At 46.2% G+C, this 12,211-nt stretch overlaps 1 protein-coding gene across 3 annotated transcripts in view; it reads right to left on the reverse strand.

The window, feature by feature from the left end:
* The window catches only part of LOC115096850 (P2X purinoceptor 1-like), a 363,629-nt gene that overhangs the window by 107,079 nt on the left and 244,339 nt on the right, over nt 1–12,211 (reverse strand). For all 3 annotated transcript variants that reach the window (XM_029612053.1, XM_029612052.1, XM_029612051.1), the window contains one exon: nt 9,560–9,656. In XM_029612053.1, coding sequence (XP_029467913.1) covers nt 9,560–9,656 — 97 coding nt within the window. The remainder of the gene's footprint in view (nt 1–9,559; nt 9,657–12,211) is intronic.

The following is a 12,211-nucleotide window of genomic DNA, read 5'->3' on the forward strand; positions in this document are numbered from 1 at the left end:
AAGAAGGATGGTAGTCCTCACAAATGGGTGAGTACCGAGCTGAGGATGCCCGAGCAATGCACCAAATGTACCCAAAGACGAGCAACAGGCACAACAACTAGGGTGGAAATTTGGTTAAAAGGGCATCCTGAATCCTAACGGATCGGTGGAAGGATGTTGGTACATTAATTCGCAAATAAGCTGTGTAGGACAGACTGGCCAAAGATGGAATCTTGTCTGCCAGCCTTATCAAAGTAATAATGTGCTGCAAATGTATGGAGGGAGCTCCAGGTAGGAGCCTTACAAATGTCAGTAAGCGGCCCTGAGCGTAGGTGCCCTACTGACATCGCCATGGCCTTTATAGAGTGTGCCTTGACATGGTCTTGGAGCGGAATGCCTACCTGCTAATAGCAAAAGGAAATACAGTCCGCTAACCAGGAGGAGAGTCTGCTAATCCACAAGTTTACCCAATTTGATGGAATTGAAAGAAACAAACAATTGAGTGGATTTTCTGTGGGGAGCTGAACGGTCTAAATAGAATACTAGAGCATGTTTACAGTCAAGAGTATGCAGAGCCTGTTCTCCTGGATTTGAATGGGGCCTGGGAAAAAAGATGGGTAGTATTATGGATTAATTAATGTGAAACTCCAATACTACCTTAGGCAAAAACTTAGGGTGAGTGCGGAGTTTTACCCTGTCATGCAGAAGTTTAGTGTAAGGCGGGTACGTGACTAATGCCTGTAACTCACTAACTCTGCGAGAAGATGTAATCGCCAGAAGAAAAATCACTTTCCAGGTGAGATAGCGGAGATCATAGGATTGGAGAGGCTCAAACGGCGGTTTCATGAGCCGCCCCAAAACCACGTTAAGGCCCTAAGAAGGGGCCGGAGGGCACAGTGGAGGTTTTAGGTGGAGCAATCCCCTCAAAAAGCGTGTTACCAGGGGTTGTAGTGAAATGGGTACATCCCTGATACCTTTATGGAAGGCGGCCTCCGCACTGACATGCATCCTGATCGAGGAAGTTTTCAGGCCTGACTCTGACAGATGCCAGAGATAGTCCAGAAACTTCGCTGTGCAACAAGTGAAGGGGTCGATGGACATGAACGTACACCATACCGTAAACCTGTTCCATTTATAACGATAAGACTTTCTCGTGGAAGGCTTTCGTGAAGCTACCAGGACATGGGAAACCGGCTCTGAAAGGTTAAGATAGAGCTTTCCAAACTTTTCATGTTGGTGACACACTTTTTAGACAAACATAATTTCACGACACAGTAATTCAGTCTACTAGCAAACTAGAGGTTAAAGGTTAAACGAACAAAACATATTTCGACAATTTATGTATGTTTCCTTAAATATATACATAAATAAAATGTTTCACGACACAACCTATCTCGTGAAAACCTTTCATTTATATTAAAAATATATATTTCAAGATTATAATTATTATAATTTGAGTAACAATAATAAAACAATTTCTGTCCCCCACACACTCATCTCTCTCCCCCCAAGCACATGTCTGTCCCCCACACACTCATCTCTCTCCCCTCAAGCACATTTCTGGCCCCCACACACTCATCTCTCTCCCCCCCCCAGCACATGTCTGGTCCTCACACTCATGTACCTCTTCTTTTTGATTGTTGCCAGTTAAGTGCTTCACTCCCTTCAGGGTTCAAGCCTGCTGTGCTGCATAACACCTTCCATGATCACCAGACACTGTTGCTTGCAGTCAGTACTCCTCGTGGCCAGGCCTTATCGGCAGCAGCAGCCAATGACAGGGACAGCTGGGCTCAAGTCCCACCCACCAAGCCCAAAAAAACGCGATTGACAGCAAAAATCGCCGAATAATAAGCAAGCCACGAACTGAAAAAAAAAGCCCAAACTCACGTTGGATTTGACCGGGCTTGCGTGACACACCGCAGGCGACACACTAACGTGTCGCGACACACAGTTTGGAAAGCTCTGGGTTAAGAGGTTGAAGTATTAATCTTTCAACATCCAGGCAGTAAGGGACAGGGCCTGAAGGTTGGGGTGACGAGGGCTCCCGCTGTTCTGAGAGATCAGAAGCAGGTCTTTCCCCAGAAGAATGGGTTGGCGAACTGATAGGTCCTGGAGTATTGGAAACCACACCTGGCGTGGCCAATGAGGGGCTATCAGGATCATCAGTCCTTGTCCTTTCGCAACTTCACGAGAGTCTTCGAAATGAATGGAAGTGGAGGGTATGCATAAAGGAGACAACTGGACCACGAGAGGGAGAAAGCATCTCTTGGCTGTAATTGTTGGCTGCAAGTGAGAGAGCAGAAGTTTCTACTTTGCGGTTGTGGATTGACGCAAAGAGGTCTATGTGAGGGTAACCCCAATGTTGGAATATTGAGTCCGCTACCGTGGGGTAGAGGGACCACTCGTGTGGTTGAAAAGTGCGACTCTGCTTGTCTGCCAACACATTGTCCACTCCCGGCAAGAAGGTGGCCCTGAGGTACATCGAGTGGGAAAGGGCCCACGCCCATATCTGTGCAGCTTCCTGACACAGGAGGTAGGAGCTCCTTTCCCCTTGCATGTTGCTGTACCACATGGCTGGTTGTCGGTTTGAATCAGGTTGACCTGGTTGGTAAGGTAATCCTGAAATACTCTGAAAGCATATCTGATTGCACGAAGCTTTAGGAAATTTATTTGGTGTTTGGCTTCCTACGGAGACCAGATGCCCTGAGTTTGTAGGTGTGCAACATGTGCAGCTCAGCCGAGATTGGAGGTTTCTGTTGTCAAGGTGATTTGAGGTTCTGGAACCTGAAATGGAAGGTCTTGAACTAGATTGGACTGATTTGTCCACCAAGCCAGTGATAAGCGGAGCTGGTTGGTGACATGGACAATGGTAGACATTGGCTGAGAAGACTGAATCCATTGCGATTTTAGAGTCCACTGCATGACTCTCATGGCAAAGCGGGCCATCGGAGTGACATGCATCGAGGAGGCCATGTGACCCAGTAAGATGAGGAAGTGACGTGCAGTTGAGTGTTGTTGAGACTGCAGTTGATGGGCCAGAGAAGCAAGGGTGAGAGCCCGATCCCGAGGTAGGAAGGCTTTCGCTTTTAAAGTGTCCAAGTCAGCCCCTATGAACGATAGGGTTTGAGATGGAACTAGCCTGGATTTCAGATAGTTTATGAGGAACCCTAGGGAGATCAGGGTATGCAAAGTGAGACATAGAGATGTCAGTGCGGTTTGCTGAGTGGGAGCCCTGATCAACCAATCATCCAGATGGGGGTAGACGTGGACACCTTGACTCCTGAGATAAGCTGCTACCACTACGAAGCACTTGGTGAAGACTCGTGGGGCAGATGCCAGGCCGAATGGCAACACTCAATATTAGAAGTGTTTTGGGCCTACTAGGAATCGCAGGAATCTGCGATGAGACGGAGTGATTAAGATGTACAGGTAAGCATCCTGGAGGACTAGAGAGCAGAGCCAGTCTTCCCTTTGCAGAAGGGGAAGTAGAGAACCCATGGTCTCCATCTTGAACATTTCTCTTCATGGGTATTTGTTTAAGGCGCGAAGGTCCAGTACTGGGTGAACGCCACTTGACTTTTTTGGGATTTGGAAATACCTGGAATAGAATCCCTGGCCCTGTTGGGAGAAGGGCACTGGTTCTATTGCCTGGGACTCGAGGAGGATGGAAACTTCCTAATTGAGAAGGTGAGAGTAGTCGGATGTTCCCGTCAGCCGAGGTGGGAAATCTGGAGGAACGGTGAGGAAGTTGAGGTGGTAACCTTGAGTCACTTCATCTAGCACCCACTGATCTGTAGTGATAGTGTGCCACACGCTGGTGAAGTGGCATAATCGACCTCTACAGGTACAGCCGGAAGAGGAGGGTGGGCACTGCACTCTAGGAAGGACTCAAAATCCGGATGCTGAGGGACTGGCTGTTAGAGATGTGAATCATGTGATCGATCGTCTTAACGATCGATTTTGGCTGGGGGGGGGAGGGAATCTGATTGTCGCGGTTTTGTTTTTTTAAAAATCGTTTAAATCGTAAATCGGGGGAGGGCGGGAAAACCAGCACACTAAAACAACCCTAAAACCCACCCCGACCCTTTAAAATAAATCCCCCACCCTCCCGACCCCCCCCAAAATATTTTAAATTACCTGGGGTCCAGTGGGGGGGTCCCGGTGTGATCTTCCACTCTCGGGCCATGGCTGCGTTAATAGAAATGGCGCCGGCGCTACCTTTGCCCTGTCATATGCCAGGGCAAAGGTAGCGCCGGCGCCATTTTGGTTCCTGTCCCCCGACGTCACGAGTGCAGGAGATTGCTCCCGGACCCCCGCTGGACCCCCAGGGACTTTTGGCCAGCTTGGGGGGGCCTCCTGACCCCCACAAGACTTGCCAAAAGTCCAGCGGGGGTCCGGGAGCGACCTCCTGCACTCGGGTCGTATTGCCGTATTGCAAAATGGCAATACGGCCGGCGCCATTTTGCAATACGGCTCGAGTATGACAGGGCAAAGGTAGCGCCAGCGCCATTTCTATTAACGCAGCCGTAGCCCGAGAGTGGAAGATCACACTGGGACACACCCCCCCCCCCCCCCACTGGACCCCAGATAATTTAAAACATTTTGGGGGGGTTCGGGAGGGTGGGGGATTTATTTTAAAGGGTCGGGGTGGGTATTAGGGTTGTTTTAGTGTGCCGGTTTTCCCGCCCTCCCCCTTCCCCTCCCCCTCCCCCGATTTACGATTTTTGACGATAAATCGGGGGAATTCCTATTGTATCGTGCCTCTAATGATTTTTGATGATTTAAAATATATCGGATGATTTTTTAAGTCAAAAAATGATTCACATCCCTACTGGCTGTGTCTTTTGAGTCCGGGGCTGTCTGGAGGGGCGACCTCTGGAATATCTCCTTGATTTTTATGCAGGCCTCTTGGAGTCTCTTCTGAAAGATCTCTTGGAAGAGGAAGAGTAATCAGAAGGTACTAAAGAATGTTGGCGGAGAGTCTCATGGTGGTCCTTGAGCTGTGCCACTGTTTCTTGAATCTTTTCCCTGAAAAGATTATCACCAGCACAGGGTAAGTCAGCTAACCTATCCTGTACTTCTGGTCTGAGGTCTGAAGACTTGAGCCAGGCCCATCTTCTTGCACTGATTCCTGCTGCAGAGACTCTAGAAGTGGTATAGAATATGTCATATGCAGCACGGACCTCATGCTTGCCAGTATCTAGGCCTTTTTGAGCAAGTGCATGAAGCTGGTCTTGAAACTGTTCAGGTATAGATTCAGAAAAATCTTGGATCTTTTTGAACAGGTCCCTGTTATACTGCGACATGTATAATTGATAGGAAGCAATGCGAGAGATTAGCATTGAACCATGAAAAACATGTCTGCCAAATGCATCCAGGAACTTTTGTTCTTTTCCTGGAGGTATGGAAAAGTGAGGCTTGGACCGTTTTGCCTTTTTCTGGGCTGACTCCACAACCACTGAGTGATGATCTAACTGTGATCGTTGAAAACCAGGAGCTGACTGTACTAGGTAAGTACGATCTGTCTTGCGATTGACAGGTGGTACAGATCCTGGATGCTCCCAATTTCTCTTCAATAAATCAAGAAGGATTTCATGCACTGGAATAGACATGATTTCCTTAGGGGCATCAATGACCTGGGGTACTTCCAGGATCTTGTGCCTGGAGTCCTCTTCTGTCTGAAGCTGAAATGGAATTGTTTCAGACATCTCCTTTATAAAACTAATGAAAGACAAATCCTCTGGAGGATAACATCTTCTTTCATCAGGAGGAGAGGACTGTGAAGGTAGATCATCAGTGTCCTTGGACATATCATCGGTCCAGGGATCATAAGGGTCATCACCAGCTCCCATGGGATCATCAGATGGGAGGAACGGTGTTAATCCTGAAGGTCCAGGCCTAGGCATCGATGGAATCAGAGGTGGCACCAAAGGCATCGATGGAGGCACCGATGGAATCGGTGACGTCGATGGACGCGTTGGTGGCAGCACTCTGGAGGGCGGAATGGAGATTGGTGTTTCTTTTTCTTCTGACAATAAGGGTATCGGCGTGGAAGGAATCGGGGCCACCGGTTCCCTCAAGTCCACCGGTGGAAGAGCATCGGTTAATACATCCATTCTAGCAATAGTGGTGCGAGTGCCTTGCGTATCGGGTCGGTAACCGGCTCGGGAACTGGCACCGGCATTGATGGAGGTTTCAATCCTTGGAGTGCTTTCCCGATGGCGTCTTGGATCATCCGATCCAATTCCTTGCGGAAACCTGGAGCATGGTGCCCCGGTTCCGGAGTAGGAGGCAGCACTGGCTTAGCCGGAGGATCCACTGGTGAAAGTGGAGTCACGGCTCCTAGCACCTGTCCAAGTAGGGAACGCCTCGGTGACCCAGACACAGAAGAGGATGGGACCTTTTCTGGATGGGATTTCTTTGTCGGTGGCTCAGACGTCATCGATGCCAAGGGCCTGCCCGTATCGGTGGACTGAGCTTTCCGATGGCGGTGATGACGTTTTTCTCAATGTTCTCCTCGGTCTTTTTCATGAGGAGATACAGAAGGAGTCGATAACCGTGGAGTCATCGAAGCTGGTTGAGCAGCAGCAGTTTCCCGGTGCTGGCGCGAAGTAGATGGCACTGGTTCTGACGACTTCGAAGCTATCGACGGTGTCGGGGTTTTTGACCGAAAGAGAAGTTACATCTTCTCCAGCCGAGCCTTGCGACCTTTTGGTGTCATTTGGGCACATTTGGTGCAAGTTAGAACATCATGGCCGGAACCCAAAAACATCACACAGACCGAATGTGGGTCAGTGATGGACATTGTTTGAGTACAGTCGGGGCACTGACGGAAACCCAACGCCATGGCCTTGACAAAATTTAGCCGCGGTGTGGTTGATGGCCGGTAGGCCGCGAGGGAAAAAATCGATGGGAATCGACCGCAACTATGTAAAAAATTTACCGTTCAACCGCAGAGGAAAGTTATCGATAGGGGGACCTCTCTGGGGTAGAATTTCTGAAATTTTCTTGAAGAAGTTCCATGAGGAAAATTCCTGACAGGAATATCTGAAGAGCTCCTTAACCCGGGTGGCTACTGCTGCGTGGAAAAAAGAAGACTGAGGGGGGACCCCTGCTGGATGCAGGGTTGGTGCCATGCTGGGCATGCCTGGCTGACGGAAAATAAGAAATAAAGAAAATTTATGAAACTTAAATGGATGAATAAAACTTACTTAGAGAATTAAAGGTTAAAAACAATCTGCAGGGCCATGCAAAAAAAAAAAAAAAGCTCCTGCAGCTCCAAAATTTTCATTGCAGAAGCTGTGTGAAAGAGAAAGATGAACCACACAACCTGCAAGCTTCATGGAAAAGATGAGACTGAGGGGCCCTTCACCGGAAGCTTCTAAAAGGTTTGAAGTCAAAGTTCTGTACCGGTGATTATGTCACCCATGTGTGAGGACTGCAATCCTGCTTGTTCTTGGAGAAACAGAAATAAGGAGAGTCCAAAAAGAGAACTATTGGGAGAAACAAACAAAGCCAGATGCAAGTATGTTAACAATCAATATAATACAATTACAACCTACTATATAAAACAATACTGTTGTTTTGATAGCTTTTCCATCAACCTACAGTGCATCCCAAATTGGGACACAGCATCTTTAGACTAAATAAAGACAAGAATGAAGAAAAAACATAGGCAAAATACTATTAAATAGTCAGACCACAGAAATCCATGTCCAGAGGGACAAGCTAATTTCATCCTCAATGAATGCAGGAAAATATAGTTATAAGAAAAGCAGGATTGCACCTCCATACATGAAATTGGATGAAAGCAGGACTGAATCACCTTGTTCCCCTGAAGAATCAGCTATATTGTCTTGTAGGGATTTTTAAAGTGTAAGCTGCAGTCTGAGTACTGCCCTCTTCGCTCTCCCTATGGGAACTAGCAGTGCACAGAAATTAACACTTATTTTACCTTATGTACAACCTGATCAGCCCAGGAACTCACACTCATTTGTCTCAGAATGGAGATTTATTTGCAAGGTATTAGCTTACCAAAACAAACACTAATAACTTAGCGATCTTATAAACTTATAATACAATTTTAACACTTATGGTAATTAGTTAGCTACTAAATCAGAAGAAGCATAACACATCACTTTAGCTAGAACTTGTTTAGAAATAAAAAACAGTTCTAACTTACTAGCCCTTATACAAAACCCAGAAATTGAATCTCTTCAGTCTCACCACTTTTTAGATTCTTGGTCTCTGAGCTGTGAGAGCAGCTGGAGGTCCTGAATACTGTCTCTGTCACTCTGAAGCAGGCTGTGGATCTCTGCACCTGGATGAAGGGCTGAAGACTTCCCTAGGTCCTTGAGAAGAACTAGGCAAATTCAACTCTGGCTAAAGTAGCAGGACTTGAGATGCAAGCAATGCTCCAACACAATGGATCTCGTCTAGCAGCTTAGTTGCAGCAGGGGTGGAAAGCGATAACTCAGATGGCTTCTTGTTGGTGTGGCTAGAATCTTCTTAGCCAACACCGAGCCCCTCTTCCAAGAAGATTTTAAGAGGTAGCATATACATATTTAAAAGTTTCATGCATTTGAAAAAAGGGACAAGGGTCAATTTTTGATTGGTTCTTCTTTCTTCACTTTTACTGCTTGCTCCCCTCATCCCCCCCCTCCCCCCAGCTTAGCTTCCCCCTCCCCCTTGGAAGGCCAACCTTCTGCCACAGGGCAGCTGACCTGGGAGTTGCCTTGGATCTGATAAGGTCTCATCTCAGGACTGGAGGCTGGGTTGCCAGGTACTGCTGAGCTTGGCTGCAGCTTCAGGTCTGTCTCCAAACATGCAGGCCTGTATTGTCTTGCCACTTCTCTAACTTCTAAGAGAAGATTTACTTGTTAGATGTTCAGCATCTCTGTATTTCTCTGAAATACAGGCCAAGAATCCAAATACAGGCCAAGAGTCCAAACGTGAAGTAAGAATTTATTTTGCTGTATAGACAGTAGTGAAACATAGTTGTCATTCCTACGGTCACCCTACTATTAGACTAACTTTTTTCAAAAAACATTCCACTGATTACAGTAAATGCAGTAAAATGGCTAATCCAGGCTGCCCATCCAGATATTATTGCATTTTCTCCACTTTAGAGGTAAGCCACACACACAGATTATGAATTTGACAGCTGATAAGGACCATAAGACCCATTTAATCTGCCAAATTTCCTTCCTAGTGCAATGCCACAGACCCCAGTTGATCTATGGCCTTCCCTTCATCTCTTCACAACTAGGGATTCCCTATGCTTTGTCCAGGCTTTCTTTAATTCCATTTGAAACTAAGTGAATTACATTCATAATCAAGCTACATATGCAGTATATGCAATATTTCAACTCCAAATGTAACTGGAAAAATTTGGGTTGAAATTTTAATATTCAGCAATATTCACCTGTAAAAAGCAATTACTTCCATTTTACTTAACAGTGTGGGCAGGTAAAGTTGACTAGAACTGTAAGTATTCTTGTCAGAGCACAACTAAAGTAAACAGAAATATCCTAATAGATATAATGCAGATATTTTCATGAATCAAAAAAAAAATTCTTACTTGGGAATTATGTAGTCAATTTCTACAGGGCACCATGCAAAAATCTCACATGTCTTGAAAGTGCTGTTGAAGTTAATACATTTCCCGGTCATAATACCTTTAGGAAAAGATTATGGAAACAAATTATATTTATTTATTTATTCATTTTTCTATACCGATATTCGATTTAAAATATCTATTATAGGGGGCTTTAAAGTTATGGAAAGATCCAACATATATGGAATAAATTATCAGGGCACAAGGACAGTGCAGTGTATGTCATGCAGCTGGCAAAAGACAACAATTACAAAGCAAAACCAAGTGTGCCAATAGTGTTTCCACATGTGACTTTAGTTAATAACACTAGCAGAGATTTTTATTAATGTTTTATTATGCTTAGCTACCCAACTGCCTTCAAAAAATGTGTATATCATCACTATATATTCATATACATTCTAAAGCATGCCTTTTGCTTTAGTTTCTGTATGAGGCAAGATTCTGTAGATTTCGTAAATTTTCTGTCTTCAGCTTTTGGCTTTTATTTTTGTATATATTTATTTTGTTATTTACATGGTATTTTTAATGTCATTTTTTAGAGTTTTAGTCAGGTTATTTTTTAGTATGTACTTACATTATTGCAAACCCGCCTAGAGTGTCTGTGAATTGGGTGGTATATATATAATTTGAATGAATAACAAATAAATAAATAGGTTAGTAAATAATAATTGCCACTGACTGGGGGCAGACCATTCACAAAGAATCCAGAAGAGAAAGAAGATTCAACTCCTTCTAGGCCTCGGCAAACAAATGAAAGCAAAGCAGATAACTGAGAAAACACCAGAGGAGGGAGGGAGGGAGAGAGAGAGAGAGAGACTAGCCATAATGCCCTCACCCTCGATAGAGACCCCGAGGCCATCAAGATTCACTAGTTTTTTTTTAACTTTCTCCCCTTTCTCTCTCTCTTTTTCCCACAGGTGCTGCACCCGAAGCCACCGGACCCGGAAGCGACCTTGGCCCCTCCCCTTTGCTGACGCTCCCGACGTGCTCACGTCAGGGACGCACACCAGGGGGGTTTAAAAGTGGGCCCGGGGCCGGAGGCGCCGCGCGCCGAAGGGGCACGACAAAGAGGCAAGCCCCTTTGTACACCCCTTCGTACGACCGAAGAACATCAGGAGAGTGAGGAAGAGCGAACCACACGCCAATTATGGACAGGGTGAAAACGGTAAAAGACGGGGAAAGTCTGACTTCTCAAGCAATTCAAACATGCCTAAACCATGGTAAGTACAGCAACAAATACAAATACTCAAGGAAACAAAAAGACAAATACAAAACAACAAGAACTAAGAGCACAAATTTAAGTACCGTATTTTCCGGCGTATAAGACGACTTTTTAACCCAAGAAAATCTTCTCAAAAGTCGGGGGTCGTCTTATACGCCGGGTATCGTCATATAGGGCACACCTGCTCTCTGACCAGTTTCTCTCAATCACACACATGCTCTCAATCAAATGCATTCTCTCACTTACACACAGGCTGGCTGGCTGGCTGCTTTTCTCTCTCTCTCTCACTCACTTCCTCTCCCCCGCCCCCCAAGCACAAATAGTAGCTGCAGCCCCCGCAGGCCAAGAAAGAAGAATCCCATCGGCCGCGGGAGGCTCATGATGCTGTCTCCTTTCCCTATTATCAGCTGCTTCGATTGCTCAGGGGCCGATGCTGCTGTCGCCGCTGCTATTTTTTCATGCGGCACGGCTTTCTCCTTCCCGCGCACCGCACTGCCGTTGCCGCTGGGCTATCAGCACGTTCAAGCCCAGCGGGAACGGCAGCGGTGCAAAAAAAAAAAAAAAAGCTGTGGCATCCGAGGCTGGCCTTTTCTTCTTCCCGCCCCCCCCCTTTGAACCAGAACAGGAAGTGACGCGCGGGAAGAAGAAAGAGCTGTGCCGCATGAAAAAATAGCAGCGACGACAGCAGCATCGGCCCCCGAGCAGTCGAAGGAGCTGGTAATCGGGAAAGGAGACAGCAGCATGAGCCTCCCGCGGCCGATGGGTTTCTTCTTTCTTGGCCTGCGGGGGCTGGAGGAGGAGGCTGCTGCAGCTACTATTTGTGCTCGGGGTGGGGGAGTGGAAGTGAGTGAGAGAGAGAGAGAAGCAGCCAGCCTGTGTGAGACAGAGAAAGTGATTATGAGAGTGAGAAGCCCGTATATGTACGGTAAGCAGAACACGGGAGTGGGAAGCCTGTGTGTGTGTATGGCATGAGAGAAACTGTTCAGGAAGGTGTCTGGTGTGTGTGTCAAAGACTGTTTGGGAAATGGTTGGTGTGTGAGAGACAGAAACTGGTCATGGGGGCATGACTGGTATGGTGTGTGTGTGTGTGAGAGACATGGGCCCTAAGGAAGAGGACCATGAGTATAGAGCTTAGCCATTACTGCTGCTTCTGGTGTGTGCTACGGCCTGCATGGAAGAGGTGTAGGAGAGCTGCTGGAGGGGGTAAGTAAAGGTGGCTTTTAAAGTTTATTTTTCTTGATTGACTGCCATTTTAATTATTTAATATTATGTGATGTGTCTGCTTTTTTGAAAAAAAATTTTGGTGTTTGGAGAATGTTTAATAGTTTTTATGAGTTTTTAATTGTTGGATGTTATTCTGTTCATAGCTGTTTTGAAACATTTATTCTGCTTAT

The sequence above is a fragment of the Rhinatrema bivittatum genome, chromosome 8 (genome assembly GCF_901001135.1).
Source record: "Rhinatrema bivittatum chromosome 8, aRhiBiv1.1, whole genome shotgun sequence".
NCBI lineage: Eukaryota > Metazoa > Chordata > Amphibia > Gymnophiona > Rhinatrematidae > Rhinatrema > Rhinatrema bivittatum.